Below are 26,915 nucleotides of genomic sequence, written 5' to 3' on the forward strand. Positions count from 1 at the left end.
TCCACCTGGACAGTTTTTTTTGGCTGTGTTGGGTCTTCGTTGCTGCGCGTGGGCCCTCTCTAGTTGCGGTGAGCAGGGCGCCACTCTTCATTGCTGTGCACGGGCCTCTCACAGCAGTGGCCTCTCCTGTTGCAGAGCATGGGCTCCAGGCGTGTGGGCTTTAGTAGTTGTGGCACGAGGGCTCAGTAGTTGTGGCTTACAGCTTAGTTGCTCCATGGCATGTGGGATCTTCCCAGACCAGGGCCCAAACCCATGTCCCCTGCATTGGCAGGCAGACTCCCAGCTACTGCACCACCAGGGAAGCCCCACATGGACATTTATGTAACTGAGGCTTCTTATAGAATATAGAGATAAACGTCCAGAGCAAAAATAAGGCATGTAGTAGGGGAAGTGACCACATGTCAGTGGCAAAGCAGATCAGTCAGTCAGGGGCCAAGTCAGGCAACAGAAACTATAGTAGTTTTTTGAACAGGGAAATTTAAAGAATTGTTAATTAGTAAAAGGTAATTAATTACTATAAGGGGTAAAAGAGGACTAAAGCAGGAGTTGGCACATTATGGCTCACATGACAAATCTGGCCCGTTTTTGTAAATAGTTTTATTGGAACACAGCCTTACTCATTCATTTATGTTATCTGTGTCTGTTTTCATGCAGAGTTGAATTGTGACACACTGTTTGACCCACAAAGCCTAAAACATTTGCCGACAGGCCTTTAAAAAGTGCCAGCCTTGCTCTGAGGGGTCCAGAAGTAACAGGTGCAAAGAAGCGCAATTATCAATTCTACGTTGAGGAGCAATGTGGATAGTGAAGGAACTTTGAGGACTTATGATGGAGCCCCTCACTCAGCCCTAGGCTGAAATTTGGCCTCTTTGAAGAGGGTATGGCTATCACAGGAACACACAGGTTACCTATGGCAAAGGAGTTTGGTAGAGCTGTCAGATTGGAGGAGCATGGCTTGAGGGTACAGCTGGAGCAGGTTGTTGAGGACCACTGGGCTTCCATACTGACTTTAAAAATAGAGGACTGGAACCCTGATGAGAAGTACCTTCCTGCTGTTATTGCCTTTGAATGTCCTTTCAGTGCCCTCTATTGACAAAACCGAACATTATGCTAGCTGGCAATGGAGAAATGTTTGTAAGGTCAAGTTCTAGTATCACAAAGTAGAGCAAAGAAGGGTGGATTTGGAACTGGTAGACAATAAATTGATAACTGGCACATAAAAAATGATGGAGAATAGTATAGGAGAATGGCATGAGCCTCAAAACTGGAAAGGTTTTTGCATGAAGGTGGAAGAGCAAAAATAAGAAATACAAGTCAAGTAAGCAAAAATTGGGACCTTTGGGATCTAAGGACTGCAAGGTAATTGGGTATTTGAGAAAATGAGGTGGTTTCATTTACGCGTGAAGATGAAGAGAACATTTGGTTTATGGTAGCCAAGCCTCAAAGGTGGAAAATTTTAAATGTTTAAGGGATGGTACAGTACTGAGTTTCAGCCCATTCTAACAGTACTTGGCATTTAAGTTTGGTGTAAATATTTGATGAATTAATTCATTATATAAGAATGTTTTTGTTTCTTAATGAGATATGTACTTTAAAACGGTGATGGGGGAGTGGAGAAGGATTTTTGAATCATCCTCATCAGGTAAATTATTTTATAATGTATTTGTACATGTATACTTATGAATCATGGTGAAATGAGCTGTGGTTGAATAGTAAGGAGGGATTGTCCTCACTGAAGTTTTTTCATCAGACAGGACTTAGAAAGTGATGGTTGTATAGATGCAAATGATGCTGAAAAGTTGACTCACTTTTAGTAACTGTTGCCCAGTGTTATTAATTTGTGACCAGTGACCAGTCTCTGAACAACCTGGGTTTTGATACCAAAGTTTTGCAGGAGAGCGAGAAAGTGTTGATGTTTTTAATATTCCCAAATGAAAATTAAAAAGAACTCTAGCTTTTTAAAGTGATTTCATAATTTGTTAGTGATTTATTGCTTTTGCTTCTGATTCTAATAAGAAATTAAAGGCATTTGCATATGAATAATTGTACAGGCAAAGTGAAAATTAACCAGGCCTGCTTTTTTCCTATTTCAAAGTAAATTATGTAATTGAAAAGCTATCTTGTTTCTTTTCTTTTTCATCACAAAAGAGTAAAGGATATCTGTTCTTAGGCACATCTAAAATGTCTTGTTTTTTACTTCATCTCTGAAATAGATCCTTTAAATTTCACATGCTTATGTTTATTTTACTTTTTATTTTTAAAGAACCAGCATAGAGTGGTTGATCAAGTAATTAAAGCTGTAAGAAAAATCTGCAGTGCTTTAGATGGTGTGGAGACTCTTGCCATTACAGAATCGGTAAAGAAGCTGAAGAGAGCAGTTAATCTTCCAAGGAGTAAAAGTGCTGATGTGAGTATTTTTTTAGTAATTAGCATTTTATCACGCGCAAATATGTACTTAAGTGAGCATCTGTCACTTAAACTGGGAGATTTTTGCTACTGCTAGACAAAGTGTTACCGTTTTTTTTTGTTTTGTTTTTTGTAAAATAAATTTTATTTATGTATGTATATATGTATTGGCTGCGTCGGGTCTTCCTTGCTGTGCGCGGACTTTCTCTAGTTGCAGCGAGCAGGGGCTACTCTTCATTGTGGTGCGCAGGCTTCTCATTGTGGCGGCTTCTTTTGTTGCAGAGCACATGCTCTAGGCGCGCAGGCTTCAATAGTTGTGGCTCGTGGGCTCTAGAGCACAGGCTCAGTAGTTATGGCGCATGGGCTTAGTTGCTCAGCGGCATGTGGGATCTAACCGGACCAGGGCTTGAACCCATGTCTCCTGCATTGGCAGGCAGATTCTTAACCACTGCGCAATCAGGGAAGCCCAAGTGTTACCATTTTAACTTTGGCTTTTACTTTTGAGCCGATTCGGTCACTTACTTGGTAAGGTGGGGAATTCCTAAGAGGAGATGGACTGCCTTGAAAAACTTTGTGAGAGTTGACACTGAATAGGTGGATGCCCAACTGAACTTTTTGTGTGTAGAGGAGTAACTGGCAAAAATGAGTTGGTTTGTGGTTTTAAGGTAATATACTATGCTTGAAGGACCTGGATAGTAATAGCTAACATTTCCCTCCCTCTGGATGGAAGTGTTCATGATTGTCAATGGGGAAGTTCTACTTTGGACTATACCTTCTTCCTATTGGAAAGACCTAGGAGCCTCAGTAATAGTGACTTAAATTGCCTCAGAGGCAACCAGGTTAGGAGCCCTCACTTGACATCATACTGTTGTATTTAGTAAAAGTTCTCCCCATGATGATTCCACGGGTATTTAATTAACTATTTTCAGAGGGATGTTCATAGCTTTGATTGGAAGGATGAGAGAAGGATCACAAGACATGATAAATTTAAAGAAAGGAAAAGTTATATTGATGGCATGTTCCTCAACAAATGTTTAGGAGCTAGCTTAATCCATTCATTCTCACAGAGAGCCTATTCTTATGGTATATAGAAATTTGGGTCTCTCGTGTTTTGTTTGTTTGATTTTTCCTTTCTTATTATGTACTTGTTTTTATAAATTAAAAAATGTGTTTGAAATCACTTGGAGGTGATAAACTGCCATGGTCCTAATGTTGTGTGAGGCTTCTATTCATTATATTCACTTGCTGGATAAAGGAGCAGAGAGTAGGAGAGCTCAATTCAAATAATTATAAGAGCTGTTTTTGAGACACTGAATGGTAATAAGTAGAGTTTAGTTTCTTTAAGGATATGCTTATCATGCTAATAGTAGAGCAGGTAATGCATTTTCTTCATATTAAAGATCATTTCTGTATTTGGTTTGGGATGTTCATTTTCTTTTTGCAGTCTTTTTTTATTGTTTTATTCTGGGGACACTTGGGAAGTTTCTCCTATGAAGGATTTCTTTGATATAGAATTTAATAAATATATTGAAATAAAAGGTAAACATTTTATATTACATCATGGGCGATTCTCTCACCAATTTGTATGTATGTAAGCAGGTGACTTCACTGTCTGGAGGAGGAGACACTAGCAAGAGTTCAACTAGAGGTATGTATTGAAGTTCCTTAAATTTTAGGAGTAATTGTTGCTTTTTCAGAGAATTATATTAACAATTTCTTTAAACCTAGGTTCACTGAATCCTGAAAATCCTGTTCAAGTAAGCATGGACCAGTTAACTGCAGCAGTTTATGATCTTCTCAGACTCCATGCAAATTCTGGTAGGGGTTCTGTAGACTGTGCCCACAGTAACAGGAACATCAAGGAAGCATGGACCACAACGGAACAGCTCCAGTTTACAATTTTTGCTGCACATGGAATTTCAAGTAACTGGGTATCAAAGTAAGTAACTATTTAAGAGAAGATATGTATAGCTTTCTAATCTAATCTTGAAAAATGTCAGCATCCACTGTTACCTTGGCATTTAAATGGATGATACGTGATCCACTAGATGCCTTTGTGGTTTTCCTAAAAATTACAGAGATGTTTGATACTGTTCCAATAAAAAATATCACCCCTACTACATACAGAAAAGGCAGGAAAATATGTTTAAACTTACAAGGACAAATGCTAGTTAATAAATTAGTCAATTTATGACTGCTATTTCTGCCTTTCATTTAGAACCAGGGTAATGGGACTGTAGCACATTTTTTTTGTCCCCTCTTTAGTAGTTTACAATTTACTCTTTGCTAGACTTTGAAGTATGCAGGAGCATATTTCTTCTATTGAATTTTTAATATGGGTTTTTCCTTTTTGATATTTTTGTCAGTGCCAAAACGTTTGCCACCTTCAACTTATTTGGAAAAGACTAGTATAAACTGAAAAGCCCAAATTGAATATTTTTAATGAAATTGTTTTATAATACCTATAAATATATAAAATAGCTATAAAATAAAGCCTAGTTACAGATACCAAACATAAATTCTGCTTTAGAACATAAACTGAGCCTTAGATAATATATAATATAATGACTTGAAAGTGGTATATTAATTCATTCAGTAAATATTTACTGAGCACCATCTGGGGGAAGTTTTCTTAGTACTAAGGATTCAGAAGTAAATAAGGCAGCAAAAAATCTTTGCCCTCTTGGAACTTGCATTTAAATAGGTACTATTGATGTCTAAAGGTATTTCATTCTTTTAAATAGTTACAGGGATAATACCCTCCACATCCTCCATACAAAAACATGTATACACACAAATAAATTTAGGGACACTAATGAGCAGAACAAATACTCAGTAGAAAACAACGCAGTGATAATTAAGATGGAAAGAAAGTTAATACAATGCTGATTTTTTTTTTTTGCCACACTGCACAGCTTGTGGGACCTCAGTTCCCTCACCAGGGATTGAACCTGGGCCACAGCAATGAAAGCTTGGAATCCTAACCACTAGCCCACCAGGGAACTCCCAATACAATGCTGATTTTAAAAGAGGTTGAGGGAATTCCCTGGTGGTTCCACTGGTTAGGATTCCGTGCTTGCACTGCCCAGGGTATGGGTTCAGTTCCTTGTTGGGGAACTAAGATCATGCAAGCTGAGCGGCGTGGCCAAAAAAAAAAAAAAAAAGGAGAAGGTTGAGAACAGCAATTAAATAGTTAGCTATGTGAACCAGTGAGATTAGATTTGAAATATATTTCGAATGATTAACAGATTGTATGAACAAAATGGTTAGTGGGTAAGCCTAGCAGTAAGTTAGAGTACTAGTAGAATACAATTTTACTGAACCTAAAACTCCTGCCCTACAAGATTGCCTGACTGTATTACCCTGCTCTGTACTTGTAGCAGTTAGGGGCTAAATCATTGCTGTCCAGTGAAAGAATACAATAGCATCTGTTCCCATGGATGGAAGCCTCCTAATAGATTAGGAAGACTGGCTCAGTGCAAGTCAGGCCCATGCACCATTAATATGCTAAACTGACTCTATTTCAGTGGCTTAGCAAAGGAAAATAGCACCTAGGGGAGATAAATGTTTGTACTACTACTTCCTAGAATTTACCTAGAAATGAAGAATTATTCAGTGTCATTTAACTAAAATCTAAAGCTAGTAACTAACTGAGCACAAAATTGAGATAAATTCTCCAGCTGGTATCAATATGGCTCCTTTAGACTGGCACCTAGCAATATATGTTCCCTTCGGTATTCCCTTTGCTATGCCTCTATTTTTGTAGGATTTGCAATAGTTAAATTTTAGATGTTTTTACATAAATTCAAGTGAATGGTAACCAAATTATTTCAGATAATAGTCACTTTTAGGTAAGAATGGCTAATGATACATATTTGATTAGTTAACTAATTTGTATTATCAAATAAAAATTAAATTAATCTCTTCTTTTCTCAGTTATGAAAAATACTTCTTGATATGTTCCCTGACTTACAATGGAAAGGATCTTTTTAAACCTATTCAATCAAAGAAGGTTGGCACTTATAAGAATTTCTTCTATCTTATTAAATGGGATGAACTGTAAGTGAAATTTCTGGCTTTTTCTTCTTTCAGTATGCCGTGTTCTTTACTTTTATCCATTTATGCATACAGCTTTCATTTTTAATTACAAGTTCCATTAAAATTCATTAAATTCTTGGGCTTCCCTGGTGGCGCAGTGGTTGAGAGTCCACCTCCTGATGCAGGGGACATGGGTTCATGCCCCGGTCCGGGAGGATCCCCCATGCCGTGGAGCGGCTAGGCCTGTGAGCCATGGCCGCTGAGCCTGTGCGTCCGGAGCCTGTGCTCTGCAACGGGAGAGGCCACAACAGTGAGAGGCCTGTGTACCGCAAAAAAAAAAAAAAAAAAAAAAAAAATTCATTAAATTCTTACTGATATCTTAAAGTCTCTTCTAGATACAATTCTATAGAATGGACTGAAATTCTCATTTAAAAATCTGAAATATTCTTTTAATCTTCATATTGTTAAATTGCAGAAGGTGCCATCAATTCTTCCTAGGCTTTGTCAAGTTAAAGTTACGTGTAATTCTACAAAGATGGTTTTTTATAACATTGCTTTAGTTCAGTATTTATTCTGTAACACTGTATATAGGAAGCCTAGTTCTTCGTTAATAGATTTTAAAAATTATCTTAAATCCATGCACAAGATGATATTTTGTACTATTAATATTAAAAAATTTTTGTCTTCAAACTAAGAGAATGCTTTCATTATTTAGACAAGGAGGCAATTGCAGAACTTTTTACTTTTTATTCTGCATTTATTTAATGGTTTCCTATTTTTCTTTTATTTTTTTAATTATAAAAATAGCACATGTCTGTCAAAGCAATCAAATAATACAAAAATGCATGTGGGGTGAAAAGTGTCACTTTACTTTCAACTCTTAACCATCTCATCGCTCCTCAGAGTGACCACTGTTGGCCTTATGTGTCCTTTCAGATTAAAAAAAACCCAAAACACTGGTAAACATATATGTCTGTCTGTGTATGTATGTGCACACATAAATCTCGAATCAGAAATACTCAAATGTTCATCTAGCTTTTCCTAAAGGAAATAAAAATGATTATTATTTTGCCTAGAAATTGACATTGCCAATCTTAAGTAAAAGCATTAACAAATTTTTGAAGAGAGAAATGTTATGTGTTTGAAATTTTAATGAAATTTATTTAAGATTTTTATAGTATTTGTTAGCGAAGCTTACTGCTTAAGTAAAGTTTACTCAGGATTAAAGATTATTTGATGAGTCAAATAAAATACTTAAGATTGTCAGTCTCGTTAAAGCATTAAACTACATATTCAATCTAATTTGTTTTTTCTATTAATACATTTTCCCCCCATAGAATCATTTTTCCCATCCAGATATCACAATTGCCATTAGAATCACTTCTTCACCTTACTCTTTTTGGAATTTTAAATCAGAGCAGTGGAAGTTCCCCTGATTCTAATAAGCAGAGAAAGGGGCCAGAAGCTTTGGGCAAAGTTTCGTTACCGCTTTTTGACTTTAAACGGTAAGTGTTACTGAGTTGTAATGGTGAGTTACTGTGGACACACCTGCAGCATCAGAATTGGCGAGAGAGTGGAGTGGGGAACAGTGATGTACGTGATGAGATAATGAGTTGCCTCATTTTTTCCGATATGATCAAAGGGAGGTCATTTCAGAGACACAGAGGAAACCAAAGTTGTACTGCTACAGTTTGAACATATCTATATGGGTATTCAAAGGATTGTTTGCCACTCACTATTCCAGAAGAAAAGCAGCAGCCAATTCATTCTTTAATTGTAATTTATGGAAAGCATTATGTTATGACATAATACTCATGGTCTTACAAGTTCCTTTGATATATTTAAAAAAAACCACAAACTCCACTTTCCCTCTTCTCATCTCTTCCCCATCCTTCTCCAGTTTAAGAGAGTCTACAACTGCATATTATTCCCTTTACCTGACTGACCTACCCTTACTGCTATGGACCCCTGGCCTTTAATATTCAAAAGTCCCACATGTATGCAAAATTTATTGATCCTTAGGGTTAAAGGAATTCCTTTTGAGCTTTGTGTCTACTGATAGCCATTGGGATAATGTAGCTGGCCTTTCAGCTGACTATTTTGATTATGTTTTAAGTAATAATATGCTCCATGAGACCATCAAGCATTTTCCTAAGTGAAAAAAAATTTTAATTGAATAAGTTTGGAATGTTTGATATAGCACATGATAACATTATGGAGCATGATAGTGGACATTAGCATATTAAAGTATCTCTAAAGTTCTGCAGTCAAGACGCCTACTGTGTTTAATAATAATATTACTGTAATTACAAATACATAGCATTTATTGTATGCTGGGTATTAGTCTGAGTGCTGTATACATAGCCTTATATACCTCACAACAACCCTATGAAGGTAGGTATTATTATTATCCCTTTTTACAGAGGGGAGAATCAAAGTTCCTTGCCCTTGGGTGCTTAGCTAGTAAGTGGCAGAAGTGGGATTTGAATATAGGCAGTTTGGCCCCAGGGTCTGTGTTCTTAACATTATCCTGTATTACCATTCTCAGACTTATTTGATACCATGGTACTTTTTTTGTTCTAGAATACATCTTTTAAAACATTGTGTCCCATGGGACGGCTTTGGGGAAATGACTTAATAACTGATCTATTTAACCTACAATAAAACAATTAAAAAATAAGAATTAAAAAATTCTGCTAATCTAGTTCTACTTCCTTTTTCCTCTTAAATGACAAACACAGTTTGAATTTCCAGTAATCGTTTTAAAAATCATGTGGTGTTTGAAACACTGACTTCATAAGTTTTGTTTTTGAAATATTCTTTTCTCGTGTACTTAAATCTAGCATTTATTCACACATTTTTCTTTTCTTATAGTCACTCCCCCTATATGTGAGGAGGCAGTTTAAGATTTTTTTATTCTATAACTTTTGTTAGGCTCAAATTTTATTGACACCTGACATAATTCTGAACTGTCAAAGGCTAGATAAAAGCAGTTGAAGAAATTGCTATTAGGACTTCCCTGGTGGAACAGTGGTTAAGAATCCACCTGCCAATGCAGGGGACCTGGGTTCGAGCCCTGGTCTGGGAAGATCCCACATGCCACAGAGCAGCTAAGCCCATGCGCCACAACTACTGAGCCTGTGCTCTAGAGCCTGCGAGCCACAACTACTTAGCCCACATGCCACAACTACTGAAGCCCGTGTGCCTAGAGCCCGTGTTTCACAACAAGAGAAGCCACTGCAATGAGAAAGTCCACGTACCGCAACGAAGAGTAGCCCCTGCTCCCCTCAACTAGAGGAAGCCCACACACTGCAACCAAGACCCAACACAACCAAAAAATAAAAAAATTAAAAAAAAAGAAATTGCTATTAATGATGTATATTTAGGACCCTTTGCTAAATATAATCCATGACTACTCTAAAACAGAATATTGGCCACATAAAGGAGAATTGCATTCTCAATTGTCTTTTTTTTCCCCCCCTATAAATTTATTTATTTATTTATGGCTGCATTGGGTCTTTGTTGCTGCTCATGGGCTTTCTCTAGTTGCGATGAGCGGGAGCTGCTCTTCGTTACGGTGCACGGGCTTCTCAAATGATTTACAGGCATTTCAGTCAACCTCAATGATAAATGAGTTCTTAACTCATTTTTATATAAACTGAATCAAGCATTTAAGCTGCTGTTCCTTTATAGTTGTGTCTCAGGATTACCAAATAATTGATGTGGAAAGGTTTTTTACAGAAAAATTCCAGCTAATAGATGCAGAAGGAATGACAGAATATCACAGTTTTGCAGCCCCTACTGAAATATTAGATTTAGGCCAGGAAATCTCAGTCTTGGCACTGTTGACATTTTGGGCCAGGTAATTCTTTGCTGTGGGAGACTGTCCTGTACACTGTGGGATGTTTGGCAGCATCCTTGGCTTCTGCCCACTAAATGCCAGTAGTACCCCCTAGTTGCCAACAAAATAGTCTCCAGACATTGCCAAATATCCACTGGGGTCAAAAGCATTCTTGGTTGACATTGATTTAAGCAGTGGTTTATTAATGCTTGTTTAAAACCATTGTGATTGGGAGGGTGGGAGGGAGGGAGACGCAAGAGGGAAGAGATATGGGAACATATGTATATGTATAACTGATTCACTTTGTTGTAAAGCAGAAACTAACACACCATTGTAAAATAGTTATACTCCAATAAAGATGTTTAAAAAAAAACCATTGTGATTAAGTTTTCTGGAACTTTATAATGGATGATTTAGACTGATAGCACTTGAACAAACCGATTATCTTCACATCACAGAAGGAGAGATATACCAATGTGTGCTTCTTTATTTGATACATCAGGAACTAGTGGTATACAATACCACCTACAATGTATTAAGTATTCTTGCCACATAACCAACCCTGAATCAGATCAAACCTTTAGATCTAACTATTACAGAAAATATAGGAGATAAAGGGACATGCTAAATGATACCAGAGGAATGCACTCAGTAAGATCCAGGATGTAGAAAATTCTCAGAACGGAAGACCTGGATTCTTCAACAAATAACGGGGGATAAAAAAGAATAATGTATGGATTAAAACAAGAGTTGGCAAACTTTCTGTTAAGTGGACCAGATAGAAGTAGTTGAGGCTTTGTAGGTCATGTAGTCTCTGTCACAAATGTAAAAGCAAAGGCAAAAGCAGTGATAGACAGGCAATATGTAAATGAATGAGTGTGGCTTTATTTTAATAAAAGTTTATTTACAAAACAAGGTGACAGTCTGGAGTTTGTTGACCCTTGATTTAAAAGATACTTTAAAAGACATATCAACCAATGCACGTGTTGGATCTTGCTTGTATCCTTATTCAAACAAACCATCTGTTAAAAATTTTTTTTTAGAGACAATCAGAGAAATTTGAGTTCTGACTAGATAGCTACTAATTTTGAGTAATTATTTTTAATTATTTTGTTGTAATTATGTTTAAATATTTATTTGGCTGCGCCGGGTCTTAGTTGTGGCACGCAGTATCTTTTAGTTGCGGCATGCAGGATCTTTAGTTGCAGCATGTGAACTCTTAGTTGTGGCATGTGGGATCTAGTACCCTGACCAGGGATTGAACCTGGGACCCCTGCATTGGGAGTGTGGAGTCTTAGCCACTGGGCTACCAGGGAAGTCCCTGTTGCAATTATGTTTAAATTAAAGTGTTTATCATTTAGAGATACATAAAAGTATTTGCAGATAAAATAATATCAGAATTTGCCTTCAAATAATCTAGTTGAGGGGTGAGGATGGTTCTAAAATAGACAGAATATATGTGTCAAAGATTTTTTTTTTTTGGCCGCCTCACACAGCTTGCAGGATCTCAGTTCCCTGAGATTGAACCCAGGCCCCCTGCAGTGGAAGCACGGAGTCCTAACCACTGGACTGCCAGGGAATTCCTGTGTCAAAGATTCAAAGGCTGTTAACCTGCTAGAGAAAACATTAAGACCGGAGTCTAGTTTTGGAAAGGATATTTGCTGTTTGAATAAAATGAGCAAAGTTTGATGAAGTTTATAGTTTCCTGCTTTTATGTCTCATGTTATTTTTCAGAAATTTCTTCTGTGTAAAGATATATCAATATCTTGATTGGTAAATGTTTTTAATTTCAGTAGACAATAAATTGGTAGTCTAGGACAAGGGTCAGCATACTCCGGACCACTGCCTGTTTTTTGTAAGTACAGTTTTGTTAGAACACAGCACACATGTTTTGAAATGTATTGCTCATGGCTGCTTTGGCACTATACTAGCAGAGTTGAGTCTTTGACAGAGATTGTATAGCCCAGAAAGCCCCAAATATTTGCTCTCTGGCACTTTACAGAAAAATTTGCTGACCCCTGTCACAAACAGATAAAACTTCTCATCTCAAATGATTAGTGCTTTGGCACAAAGTAGATACTGGTTTTCTTGGCATGTGTTTTTGTTCTTATGGTAAAAGTCAAGGAGCCGTTATGAAATCCAAACCACCATCTTGAGATGTGTTCCTCTGTAGATGATCTTCAAAGACTATCCTTCACCTTCCTATTTATAGAAGTTGTTTTGGGGACAGGTGACTCTGAGACTTTACCCATCTTGTCTTCTATCCTGAGCCCTGATTCTCCCAAGATAATGTTGCTTCATCTTCCCTCCTTTTGTCCCAACTCCCATACTTCAGTACCTAAATACTGAAATGAAAGTACACTATGGAGAATGACTCCTTCTGATATGTTCTTTTTATATAGAGGATGCTTAATAAATAATTGATTATTAACATTTCAAATTCATTACCATGTGTTGTGAGTTTTGAAGTAATTTTTAAAATGAAATCCACAGTATTCTTCTGTTTACATTCATGAAGGTTTTTAACATGTGGAACTAAACTTCTGTATCTTTGGACTTCATCACATACAAATCCTGTTCCTGGAACAGTCCCCAAAAAAGGATATGTGATGGAAAGAATAGTGTTACAGGTAATGATACTTCCTGACACGTGGAAAGGTTCAAATTTGAATTCTTTATGAAAAGTATATGTGTACCATGATCTGGGTTGTTACTAAAGAAGGCTAATTGATCTTGTTTCGATCTTAGGATCTATATTTAATTTAAATGTTTATAAACTGTTTCCTATTTCTGCGAAACAGTAAAAGATGCACTTATACCAATCCCAAGTAGTACATGTGCTATTGAGAATTACCAGTAATGGTAATCACTTCTAATAAAAGGACAGAAGCATTAATTTAATATTTGATATTATCACCCTGATGGCTAAGAATAATCAGAAACAAGTTAATGTAGCAAATATGTGGACTTTTCAGCTATAATTTAATCAACTTCTGTTAATTTTTAAGGTTGATTTTCCTTCTCCTACATTTGATATCATTTATACCACTCCTCAAGTTGACAGAAGCATTATACAGCAACACAACTTAGAAACATTGGAGAATGATGTAAAAGGGAAACTTCTTGATATTCTTCACAGAGACTCATCACTTGGGTACACTCCTTTGATTCTGTTTTGCCTGGGTATCTCTTACAATGTAAAGTTCAAGTTAATGGTTTATTAAATGCCCTGATTTAGTTCATGGTTTAGCAATGTTCCTGATATGGAAAGTTTTTTTTTTCTGTTTTTAATTGTATAAAAAGACTATATGACTACATAAAATTTAGAAATTTGTACAGGTCAATTTTTTTACATAATCAAAAGGCAAACAATAGATTGGGAACTATAATCTATGTCCTTAATATATGAAGGACCTTTTCATATAAGTAGAAAAATGGACAGCACAGTGGTAGACAAGCATATGAATAGGTAATTCTTTAGAAAAGAAATACAGTACCTTTTAAACATCTGAAAAAAGATGTTCAACCTCTCAGTAATCAAGGAATTGTAAATTAATATAAGATACCATTTCACACATCAGATTGTTGAAAATTAAAATGTCTCATTATATAAGTTATTGATGGGACACAGAAAATGGGAATTATACTGTTGGCAGAATTCTAAAAGCTTTTGGAGAGCAATTTGGCAAAATCTATAAAGGTCAGTGTCCATAGTCTGTGACCTAACAATTCCACTTCCAATTAGTTATAGTGTATTTTAGAGAAAACCCTTTTATATTTGCTTGTGGAGACAAGCATATTCATTGCAGTGTTTATTTGGGTTATTGTAAAATTGATAGGGAATGTTCATTAATGGGTTAAATTACGGTACATTTATCCAACAGTACTATGTAACTATTAAGAATGAAGTTATAGCTATATGTACTAATATGTAAGATAGTAAATGAAGAAAATAAGCAGGATAGTGTGTATAGTGTGTTACCATTAACATATAGGAAAAAAAGAATCTACATACACCTTTGTGTATGCTACTACATGAATACTACCTCTGGAAGAATATACGAGGTTAGGCAGTTGCCACTGGGAGGGGAGTTGGAAGGAGAAACTTAATTGTGTACCTTTTTGCAATACTTGAATTTTTTTTTAGTATTCCATATGAAATAAATACATTTCAGTTCAATGCATGGATTATATACACAAGGGTAGATAGATGAGTAGTGAAATACTGAAATATTTCATTCACATAAACATCTGTCATTAACAGTAAATTAGAATTTCCAAGACAAGTTCTTTTTATTTTGAATATTCCTCAAATCAGCTGTATATTCATCTTCTAAAATTTTGTAATAGCATTTGTTTTTGGCATGACATTTGATTTTACTTTTATAAAGTGATGAAATCCTTGCTGTCTCTTAGGGTAGGTTCTGCGTATCCAACTCTGATTTCCAGTGCCTGGCATCTGGTTAGAGCTCAATACATTTTATTGTGCTGAATTATCCTTCTTTTTCTTAAATAAGACTCTTTTACCAAGGCAGAATGATTTCTTTCCATCCCCCAAATTAGGGCAAATTAGTGGTGTTTGCTGTACATTGTGTTTTTCTATTCCAAATTAGTATTAATGATTCTACCAAGAAGTGGCTGTCCTAAAAGGAATAAATTTCTTCTTTGTATTTTTAATCATTGAGATTATAACTGTCATTATGATATCACTGAGAAGTGATTTAATTCTGTTACATATTCAGACTTTCTAAAGAAGATAAAGCCTTTCTGTGGGAGAAACGTTATTATTGCCTCAAACACCCAAATTGTCTTCCTAAAGTACTAGCGAGTGCCCCAAACTGGAAATGGGTTAATCTTGCCAAAACTTACTCATTGCTTCGGCAGTGGCCTCCATTGCACCCACTGACTGCGTTGGAGCTTCTTGATTCAAAGTAAGTTAACTGTGGCTGAATTTATTTGCTCTGTTTTATTGTTTTTCCAGTAAGATATTATGTTGCAGGATTAGTTCCCTTTGTTTTAACATGAAAGCAATTCGATTCAATATAAATGTATAAATGCATATTTCTATAAACACATCTTTTGCGTTGAAGTTATTAAAAAGGGATATCATATCATTTAAAACTAATCTAGAGAGGTTGTAAATTTTGAATACTTTGTTATATTTTTATGATGTAGACCGGAATTAATTTTCATAAGGTTTCTAAACAGTCACAAAATTGGATTTGTGTATAGGACAATAAGATTTTCTTCCTAGAAAAAAAGAAGAAACACATTGCTTTTGAATAGCTATTTGAGTATTCTTTGTCAGGAATAGATTGAGATTGTATTTTCAGGAAAAACAGCTTCATTAGAAAGAAATCGCTGTCAAATCTTGATTTTGTGGTATGCTTCTAGATTTGCTGATCAGGAAGTTAGGTCCCTAGCTGTGACCTGGATTGAGGCTATTAGTGATGATGAGCTAACAGATCTTCTTCCACAGTTTGTGCAGGTGAGTTTTTTACAAGGTTACCTACCCTCCTTACCCTCTCCCCAGTTTGTAGGAGTAGGGACCTTGCTAAGGGATTCCCTTTCTGTTTTGATTAAAAGTCCTTTTGTTGTTTGGGAATGTTGAGGTGTATTGCATTTGGATTTAGTGTGAATTTTTTTCCACTATTATCAGCTGCCCTACTTGAATACTAACTATATATATGTACCTGGATTTTTAATTCTCAGGTTTTAATTCTCAGAACAAACCAGACTTGAACTTTTCTTTGATTTTTTTTTTAATTGGCCTTTTAAACATAGCTAATGAATGTTATTCCCAGGTCTGTACTTTTCTGCTTGATTTCATTAATTTCACCTAAGTTAATTCATCTGTTTCTTTTTTATCAGTATCATCTTTCATCCTTGATTTATATAGTTTATCTTTTGATAATTTTATCCTAACAACGTAGTATGGGTTTGACCACTAGTGATTCTTATTTTTCTTTGCATATAGGCTTTGAAATATGAAATTTACTTGAACAGTTCATTAGTGCGCTTTCTTCTGGCCAGGGCATTGGGAAATATACAGATAGCACACAATTTATATTGGTAAGATTTACATTTTCTTAAGTACTTTATTTCTGTCTCTTATTTACAGAGATGACACTCAAAGCCTAAACTGTATGCTCGGACTATTTGCTGTTGATACCAGCTGTTTCATTGAAGTCATTATTATAAAGAAGCTAAATTTTTATGTCTTTAGAAATAAAACCAGAAAATAAAACCCTCTGTTGCAAAATTATTTGCCATGTTAGAGCTCTATAATAATGACTGAGTTTTTACTTGCTTATATAGCTTAAAATTAATTCCTGGATACCAAAAATTAAACTTGTTAAATTGATTTTGAGAGACATTAATCTATTTCTGAGAAGTGGCTGACATAAATATTTTGCTGTATTAGGCTCCTCAAGGATGCCCTGCATGATGCACAGTTTGGTGCCCGATATGAACATGTTTTGGGTGCTCTCCTCTCAGTAGGAGGAAAAGGACTCAGAGAAGAACTTCTGAAGCAGGCCAAACTTGTACAGCTTTTAGGAGGAGTAGCAGAAAAAGTAAGGCAGGCTAGTGGATCAGCCAGACAGGTATGTACCCATAGAGGGAACATAAATATTTTGATGTTAAAGGATCTTTACAGTGCTGACAAGTTGTTATTCTTTTTTTTAAAAAAAATATTTATTTATTTATTTATTTGGTTGGTTGGTTGGTTGGTTGTGCCGGGTCTTAGTTGTGGCTCATGGGCTCCTTAGTTGTGGCACGTGGGCTCCTTAGTTATGGCAAGCTGGCTTCTTAGTTGCAGCTCACCAGCTCCTTAGTTGCGGCACACGGGCTCCTTAGTTGCAGTATGTGAACTCTTAGTTGCGGTATGGGTGTGGGATCTAGTTCCCTGAGCAGGGATTGAACCCAGGCCCCCTGCATTGGGAGCCTGGAGTCTTAACCACTGTGCACCACCAGGGAAATCCGGTTGTTATTCTTTTTCAATAGACATCCAGTAGAACTCTAACACACCTATGCTCTTTTGGGCAGATTGAATTCAAAAGTTGCTTAAAACCTGTCAGAAAAGACTTTATATCCTAACTCAGTTCCCTTTCATTTCCATGCTTATTAATTCCTTTCTGATCAAAATTGTTCTCTTGAGTTTCTTTTTCATTACTTTGCTTTTTAACATTTTTGTAATTGTAAAGGTAATAGAAGTATGAATTGATGCTAATGTTTAAGAAGTCCAAATAAATAAGTTTATGAATTAAAAAATTAGGACTGGGCTTCCCTGGTGGCGCAGTGGTTGAGAGTCCGCCTGCCGATGCAGGGTACACGGGTTCGTGCCCCGGTCCAGGAGGATCCCACATACTGCGGAGCGGCTTGGCCCGTGAGCCATGGCTGCTGAGCCTGTGCGTCCGGAGCCTGTGGTCTGCAACGGACAGAGCACAGGCTGAGAGGCCCTCATACCGCAAAAAAAAAGAAAAGAAAAAAATTAGGACTTTTCCAGTTTCATTTTCTCCCTGTAGGTATCTTGTTCACAGTTTGTTTTATGTCCTGCTTGGTCATTTTATATGACTTTCCACATATATACACGTATATATACAAATGTTTGGAGTTAAAATTTTTTTTATAGAAACGCATGTTATTTTATAACTAGACTTCATTATTTTAACCACTTGAAGGTGTACAGTCCATTGGCTGTTATTGATAGTACATTCACAGTGTTGTGCAACCACCATCACTGTCTAATTCCAGAACATTTTCATCACAACAGAAAGCAAGCCTGCACCCACTAACCCTTTACTTCTTACTCCCCTCTCCTCCCAGGTCCTGGTGAGAACTAATCTGCTTTCTACCTCTATGGACTTACCTATTCTGGACATTTCATATAAATGGAATCATGCAACATGTGCCCTTTTGTGTCTGATTTCTTTCACTTAACCTAATGTTTTCAAGGTTCATCCATATTCTAGCATGTGTATTTATGGCTGAACAATGTCCCATTGTATAGATAATACCACATTTTGTTTATCCATTCATCAGTTGATGGACATTGGGCTTGTTTCTATTATTTGACCATTATGAATAGTGCTGCTATAAATATTTGTGTATAAGTTTTGGTTTGAACATCTGTTTTCACTTTACCTAGGAGTAGAATTAGTGTATCATATAGTAATTCTATGTTTTTTGAAACTGTTACCCAAAGTAGCTGCACCATTTTATAATGCCAGTATAATACTAGTAATGTATGAGGATTCCAGTTTCTCCATATCCCCACCAAAATTTGTTATTTTCCATTTTTTTAAACTGTAGTCATCCTAGTGGATGTGAAGTGGTATCTCATGATGGTTTTGATTTGCATTTCCCTAATGACTAATGATTAGGGGCACATTTTCATGTGTTTGTTGGCCATTTGTATATCTTCTTTGGAAAAATTTCTAAGTCCTGTTTAATTGGTTTGTCTTTTTGTCGTTGAATTGTTAGAGTTCTTTATGTACTCTAGATACTAGACTCCTATCAGATGTACTGTTTGCAAATATTTTCTCCCATCCTGTGTATCATCTTTCTATTTCCTTCATAATGTCCTTTGATGCACAAAAATTTTACATTTTATGGTCTAACTTATTTTTTTGTTGTTGTTGCTTGTGCTTTTACTAGCATATCCAAGAATTTGTTGTCAAATCGAAGGTCATGAAGAGGTACACCTGTGTTTTCTTCTAGGAGTTTTATAGGTTCACTCTTAAAAAGTCTTTGATCCATTTTGAGTTTTTTTTTTTTTTTTAATATTCTATGAGCTAAGGATCCAACTTCATTCTTTTACATGTGGTTATCCAGTTGTTGCTGCACCATTTGCTGAAGAGACTATTCTTTCCTATTGAATGATCTTGTCACCCTAGTTGAAAATCAGTTGACCATAGTTATATGGGTTTATTTCTGGACTCTGAATTCTATTCCATTGATCTATATGTCCCTCCTTATGCTATTACTGTTTTCATTACTATAGCTTTGTAGTAGGTTTTGAAATCAGGAGTTTGAGTCCTCCACCTTTTACTTTTTCAAGATTGTTTTGGCTGTTTGGAAGTCCCTTACAATTCTATGTGAATTTTAGTATCAGCCTGCCCATTTCTGCAATAAAGGCAGTTGGAGTTTTGATAAAGATTTTGTTGAATCTGTAGATCAATTTGGGAAATGTTGCAGTCTTAATTATATTAAGTCTTACAGTTCATGAACGTGGGATATCTTTCCATTTATTTAGATCTTTAATTTCTTTCAGCAATGATTTTTTTTGTAAATTCCTTTTTTTTTTTTTTTTTTACTTTATGTTGGAGAATTCATGTAAGTACATATAGTTACACTTCATGTTTCTTAATGAGTATGTGGTATTACAAGGTATCTTAGCATAAATTATGAATTATTACCTCTATGTAGGTTGTGTATACATTTTTCTTTTCCCAAACAGTTCTGTGATGAATTTTAATATATAAGTGTTTGCCCCTTTGCTAGTATTTCTTTTTTTTTTCCTTTTTTAAAAAAACATCTTTATTGGAATATAATTGCTTTACACTGTTGTGTTAGTTTCTGCTGTATAACAAAGTGAATCAGCTATACATATACATATATCCCCATATCCCCTCCCTCTTGCGTCTCCCTCCCACCCTCCCTATCCCACCCTTCTAGGTGGTCACAAAGCACTGTGCTGATCTCCATGTGCTATGTAGCTGCTTCCCACTAGTGCTAGTATTTCTTCATAGGATATTCCTAAAGATGAAATAATTGAATCAAGAGCTATGTATATTTTTAGTTATAATAGTTTATATTAGATTGCAATAACAAAACAAAATTTACCAGTATACACCTCCCTCCCTACCAGTAGATTATGAAAGTATCTGTTTCCCACCTTGTTGCCAGCACTGGATGTTATTTTAAATTTTTTGTCTGTTAGATAAAAATTGGCGTCTTGTTATTGCTTAATTTCTATTTGTTAGTAAGTATTAACTAATATGTTAAATATGACCATATGTAATTCCCCCCTGTTTATAGCCTTTGCTATAATTTTTATTTTTATAGTAAAAATTAACTCTCTTTAGCAACAACTTTTTTGACCATTTGACAATTGGGCATTTAAAAAATTGGGTCCAGGGCTTCCCTGGTGGCGCAGTGGTTGAGAGTCCGCCTGCCAGTGCAGGGGACATGGGTTCGTGCCCCGGTCCGGGAAGATCCCACATGCCAGGGAGTGGCTGGGCCCGTGAGCCATGGCCGCTGAGCCTGCACATCCGGAGCCTGTGCTCCGCAATGGGAGAGGCCACAACAGTGAGAGGCCCGTGTACCGCAAAAAAAAAAAAAAAAAAAAAAAAATTGGGTCCAGGGCTTCCCTGGTGGTGCAGTGGTTGGGGGTCCGCCTGCCGATGGAGGGGATGTGGGTTCGTGCTCCGGTCCGGGAGGATTCCACATGCCGCAGAGGGGCTGGGCCGGTGAGCCATGGCCGCTGGGCCTGTGCATCCGGAGCCTGTGCTCTGTCTGCCACGGGGGAGGCCACAGCAGTGGGAGGCCCGTGTACTGCAAAAAAAAAAAAAATTGGGTCCATATTATATTTTTGTTGTCTTATAAATAGGTCTTCATTTTCATTATGTACTTACAGTATCGGTTTCTTTTCATAGGTTGTTCTCCAAAGGAGTATGGAACGAGTACAGTCCTTTTTTCTAAGAAATAAATGCCGTCTCCCTCTCAATCCAAGTCTTGTGGCAAAAGAATTAAATATTAAGGTGACATACAATGCTTATAAGTTCATATTACATTTTCAAATAATGTGTAGGAAGAAGGCAAATGGGCAGGTATGCTTAAGGCAAATGCAGATAAAATCTGCATAGGTTGGTTATAAGTACTTATTGATGTATGTTTGTGTAAGATCCATATTTATCTCAGTATATTCTTATCTAATCACCATTCCTGAAAGAAAAAGCAGTGTAAAATTATTTACTGCCTTGAAATAAATTATTTTTTGCTATGGTGTAATAGCTGCATATGTTGTAATTCCAGTGGTAAAAGTACCCAGTCACAGGTAGGCAGTTTTTTTCCTCTCTTGTGAATGGCCAGGTGGAGTCTTCCAAGGTTTATAACACTTCTTAGAGTCATCAAAAAGTAGTTGTAATCATTAAAATTGAGTAACTATATTTTTAATTGGGCTAATAGTAATACAAATGGTGAATTTTTCTCTAACATGAGTTCAGCAAAAGCAGCCAATTAATTCATCCATTAGAGTCTGTGATTTTGAAAGTCTAAGGTACAGCTATCCATAAATGAGTCTCAGATTTAGTTTTTTTAAGTTGACATATGGCTACTCTTCATTGAAATACTGGGTTGGCCAAAAGTTCATTTGTTTTTTTTCCGTATGATGGCTCTAGTAGCGCTTAGTTGTCTTTAACTTCATGTGAAACAATTTTGTTAGACTGTACTGTGACAGCTGTCATATCAGCGAGCATTTTTTAAAAAACATCAAAATTGGTGAATTTTTGTGTAGCCATTTTAATATTCAAGATGGAAGAAATAAAGCAACATTTTTGGCATATTATGCTTTATTATTTCAAGAAAGGTAAAAACACAACTGAAATGCAAAAAGAGATTTATGTGGTGTATGGAGAAGGTGCTGTGACTGATAGAACGTGTCAAAAGTGGTTTGCAAAGTTTCGTGCTAGAGAGTCTCGCTGGACGATGCTCCATGGTTGGGTAGACCAGTTGAAGTCGATAGCGATCAAATCAAGTCATTAATTGAGAACAATCAATGTTATACCACGTGGGAGATAGCCGACATACTCAAAATATCCAAATCAAGCATTGAAAATCATTTGCACCAGCCTGGTTATGTTCATCGCTTTGATGTTTGGGTTCCACCTAAGTTAGGTGAAAAAAATCATCTTTTTTTAAATAGATGCATTTATTTACTTATTTTTGGCTGCATTGGGTCTTCGTTGCTGCACCTGTGCTTTCTCTAGTTGCGGTGAGCAGGGGCTGCTCTTCATTGTGGTGCACAGGCTTCTCGTTGCAGTGGCTTCTCTTGTTGCAGAGCACGGGCTCTAGGCACATGGGCTTCAGTAGTTGTGGCACACGGGCTCAGTAGTTGTGGCTTGTGGGCTCTAGAGCACAGGCTCAGTAGTTGTGGTGCACGGGCTTAGTTGCTCCGCAGCATGTGGAATCTTCCTGGACCAGGGTTCGAACTCGTGTTCCCTGCATTGGCAGGCAGATTCTTAACCACTGTGCCACCAGGGAAGTCCGAAAAAAATCCCTGACTGTATTTCCGCATGCGATTCTCTGCTTAAACATAATGAAAATGTTCCATTTTTTTTTCTGACAAAAAAATAATTTATAACCTCACCATGCATATAAAATGACTGGATACACTTTGGTTTATATGCTTTCAGGCTTTTTCTACTTACATGAACTATGTTTTTATAAAAATAAGCCCTTACTATATGAACTATTTTGTAACTTACTTTTTTAAAAATTAAATTAATTTTTATACAGTAGGTTCTTATTATCTGTTTTATACATATTAGTGTATATATGTCAATCCCCATTTCCCAGTTTGTTTTTTTAAAACAAATTGTGACAGGAGATGAAAAGTGGATACTGTACAATAATGTGAAATGGAAGAGATTGTGGGGCAAGCGAAATGAACCACCACAAACCACACCAAGGGCCAGTTTTCATCCAAAGAAGGTGATGTTGTATGTATGGTGGGATTGGAAGGGAGTCCTCTATTATGAGCTCCTTCTGGAAAACAAAACGATTAATTCCAACAAGTACTACTCCCAATTAGACCAACTGAAGGTGGTACTCGACGAAAAGCATCCGGAATTAGTCAACAGAAAATGCATAATCTTCCATCAGGATAATGCAAGACCGCATGTTTCTTTGAGGACCAGGCAAAAACTGTTACAGCTTGGCTGGGAAGTTCTGATTCATCCGCCATATTCACCAGACATTGCACCTTCGGATTTCCATTTATTTCAGTCTTTACAAAATTCTCTGAGTGGAAAAAATTTTAATTCCCTGGAAGACTGTAAAAGGCACCTGGGGGCTTCCCTGGTAGCACAGTGGTTTAGAAGCCGCCTGCCAATACAGGGGATACAGGTTCGAGCCCTGGTCTGCGAAGATCCCACATGCCACGGAGCAACTAAGCCCATGTGCTACAACTACTGAGCCTGTGCTCTAGAGCCCGCAATCCACAACTACTGAGCCCAAGTGCCACAACTACTGAAGCCGGTGCCTAGAGCCTGTGCTCCGCAACAAGAGAAGCCACCGCAATGAGAAGCCCATGCACCGCAACGAAGAGTAGCCCCCACTCACCGCAAGTAGAGAAAGCCTGTGCACCGCAATGAATACCCAATGCAGCCAAAAATAAAATAAATTTATATTAAAAAATACTGTATTAAAAAAAGGCACCTGGAACAGTTCTTTGCTCAAGATAAAAAGTTTTGGGAAGATGGAATTATATAGTTGCCTGAAAAATGGCAGAAGGTAGTGGAACAAAATGGTGAATGTGTTGTTCAAAAAGTTCTTGGTGAAAATGAAAAATGTCTTTTATCTGTACTTAAAAACCGAAGGAACTTTTTGGCCAACTCAATATAAGAGTGGGTGCTTGAGCTGTATAATTATGTCATTGGAGGTGGGGTGGGGGTTATAATTTACCCTTTGGATTTTGTTTGTTGTTTCCTTTAAATTGCTCTTGATCTCTTAAATTAGTTTTTTAGCCAGTTTAATTTTAATATTAGACTTGATCATTGCTAATGAAATTGTTCAATTTAGTGTCACTATTTGATCCCATGGCTAATTATTAATTTTACTAGTACTATGAACAGAAGTAGAGATCTCATTCCAAATCATACTGGTTTAGAGGAAAGATAAGCATATACAAAATTTTGTGCTTTGTTGAAGGATTATAACACTTTTAAAGTGTCATAATATTTCAAACTTTTAATGGTTTTTGTCTCAAGTTTTTAAGGTATTGCTTCTCTGCTTAGACAATGTGTTAAGTTTAAGTTTCAAAAAGTGTCTTTATATACCTCTTCTCTGCCAGATAATCTAAGAAGCAGTTCATGTGCTATTTCATTTGCCCTAATTCAAAGGAAAAAGTGAAAGGAGAAATGTCTTGGACAAAAAAAAAAATTTTTTAAGTTTTTATTTCAGTGTTATCATTCTAATGCTTAACATATTGTATTTGTAGTCATGTTCCTTCTTCAGTTCTAATGCTGTGCCCCTGAAAGTCACAATGGTGAATGCTGATCCAATGGGGGAAGAAATTAACGTCATGTTTAAGGTGAGCAGAGAAAGGTGATTTTGTTTTTTGGTAATTAAAAAATTCTTTTCTCAAGTTCCTTTTTGAAAATTGCAACAGCAATTTTGTTTATTTAGAATTTAATTAAATTGAATAACTGTGTGAAAAATTATTACTGAGATAAACTGTTCCCAAATGGATTTGGTAATAAATGCAACTCTGGGCTAGAGCTGCTGTATATAGCCATGCTAGTTAAGTGTTAGTACATCATAGCTCTAGGTAATGCCTTTCACCTGGAGGTGAAATGGTATGCCCTAGAGACGTGCAGGGCAATATTGCAAAACTATGAGAGGGGCACTCTTTTTGGAAACATATAACTTACCTGTGGGAAGCAGCAGGAATAGAGTACTTTAGAGTAATCTATTACCATTCAAAGTTTTGTGTGTTGTGATCACAATTAGTATTATTTTTAAGAAAGAATGGAGAGTTTTAGTTAATTCAGTGAGTTCGTTTAGTGGAGGTTCATCAAGATAGCTTCTCTTGAACCACCTTTGATATGTATATAGCAAGTTCCCATATACTCAGATTTGGTTTTAGATTCCATTTTATTTTGTTGATGTATTTGCCTTTTCCTAAAGCAGTATCATCTGTTTGAATACAGTAATTTTATATGTTGTAATATTTGTTAAGGCAAATCACCTCTTTTTTTCCATAATTTTCTTGGCCAGTCTCAAAAATGTATTAATCTGGGCTTCCCTGGTGGCGCAGTGGTTGCGAGTCCGCCTGCCGATGCAGGGGACACGGGTTCGTGCCCCGGTCCGGGAAGATCCCACATGCCGTGGCGCGGTTGGGCCCGTGAGCCGTGGCCGCTGAGCCTGCGTGTCCGGAGCCTGTGCTCTGCAACGGGAGAGGCCACAACAGTGAGAGGCCCGTGTACCACCAAAAAAAAAAAAAAAAAAAAAAAGTATTAATCATTTTGTGTTTTAAACTTATTTTATCCAACTTAAAAAGAGAATGAAAACTTGATGTGATCCAGTTAGAATTCATTTGGGGAGAGCTAACTTTTTTTTAAGTAAACTTTTAATTTGAGATCATTGTAGATTGAAGTTTGCAGTTCACTGTAGTTCATTTTAAGAAATTACACAGAAATCCTGTATACTCTTTACTCAGTTTCCCCCAATGGTAACATCTTGCAAAACTGTTCTACAATATTGCAGTTAGGATGTTGACATTGATACAGTCAAGATATGAACTATTTCGATTAACACAAAGATCTTCCATATTGCCCTTTTAAAAAATTGAACATAATTCACATACCATAAAACCCAACCTTTTAAAGTGTACAGATCAGGACGAAACTGAGACATGAAGAGGTTAAGTAAATTTCTCTAGAATGCTGCAGAAGAATAAAAATGTGGTTCTGTTCATCTTATTCTTTACTCTTTTCACTATTCCTTCCTCCCCACATCCCTCCCTTTTATTATATGTAATCTATTAAGTCTTTTGGAAATGTACAAGTTTCATTTTGTTTCCTTGACTTCAAGGTTGGTGAAGATCTTCGGCAAGATATGTTAGCTTTACAAATGATAAAGATTATGGACAAGATCTGGCTTAAAGAAGGACTAGATCTGAGGATGGTAATTTTCAAATGTCTCTCAACTGGCAGAGATCGAGGTAAATATGTTAGCTATGTTTTATTTTTTTTCCTTGAATTTAGCTCAGAGTGTACCTGCTCTAAGGGTCCTGGTGCTGGTACACTATGATCTCAGCCTTATCACTTTCCTTTCATAGGTAAGGATGTGCAGACTTTATCTTGTCAAAATGAAATCAGGTCAGGGACTTCCCTGGTGGTGCAGTGGTTAAGATTCCAGGCTTCCACTGCAGGGGGCATAGGATACATCCCTCGTCAGGGAAGTTCCGCGTGCCACGCAGTATGGCCAAAAAAAGGGAAATCAGTTTAAGAATTCTTGCTGGTTTTATATAGTAACTCAATGAGTAGCCCTAGTAAATGCTTGCATGACAATAAGTTTTATAAGATGGAAGTCACTTTATCACTAAGCAAGATTCCTCATTCATCAACAAGAGCCTACCATTTCACTGGATTAGTTTTTTCTGTCACTATATTTATTTCATATAGTTGAACTCTTCTTTCTTCTTATGGAATTCTATGTAACTTTGTAGGCAGTCAACTCCCTCTTTTTTTTATGTTGTTTCTAATGGTTGAGTGCTTACTTTGTGATTTGCCCTGTGCTAAAGCTTTTCACTCGTGTTATCTCACTGTGTCCTTATTTTTCAAATGAAAAATCACATTCATATCCTCTGTGAAATTTTTAACAAGCACCTTAGTCTATAGTAATC

General features: G+C 36.6%; 1 protein-coding gene across 2 annotated transcripts in view; it reads left to right on the top strand.

Moving 5' to 3' along the window:
* Nucleotides 1-26,915, top strand: part of PIK3C2A (phosphatidylinositol-4-phosphate 3-kinase catalytic subunit type 2 alpha) — a 104,146-nt gene that overhangs the window by 62,459 nt on the left and 14,772 nt on the right. For both annotated transcript variants that reach the window (XM_059069803.2, XM_059069804.2), the window contains exons 9-22: nt 2,264-2,407; nt 4,006-4,054; nt 4,135-4,345; nt 6,343-6,465; nt 7,782-7,949; nt 12,804-12,915; nt 13,294-13,439; nt 15,028-15,216; nt 15,680-15,773; nt 16,263-16,357; nt 16,710-16,890; nt 20,944-21,048; nt 24,507-24,599; nt 26,102-26,231. In XM_059069803.2, the coding sequence (XP_058925786.1) occupies nt 2,264-2,407; nt 4,006-4,054; nt 4,135-4,345; nt 6,343-6,465; nt 7,782-7,949; nt 12,804-12,915; nt 13,294-13,439; nt 15,028-15,216; nt 15,680-15,773; nt 16,263-16,357; nt 16,710-16,890; nt 20,944-21,048; nt 24,507-24,599; nt 26,102-26,231 (1,840 nt within the window). The remainder of the gene's footprint in view (nt 1-2,263; nt 2,408-4,005; nt 4,055-4,134; nt 4,346-6,342; nt 6,466-7,781; nt 7,950-12,803; nt 12,916-13,293; nt 13,440-15,027; nt 15,217-15,679; nt 15,774-16,262; nt 16,358-16,709; nt 16,891-20,943; nt 21,049-24,506; nt 24,600-26,101; nt 26,232-26,915) is intronic.

The sequence above is a fragment of the Kogia breviceps genome, chromosome 7 (genome assembly GCF_026419965.1).
Source record: "Kogia breviceps isolate mKogBre1 chromosome 7, mKogBre1 haplotype 1, whole genome shotgun sequence".
Taxonomy (NCBI): domain Eukaryota; kingdom Metazoa; phylum Chordata; class Mammalia; order Artiodactyla; family Physeteridae; genus Kogia; species Kogia breviceps.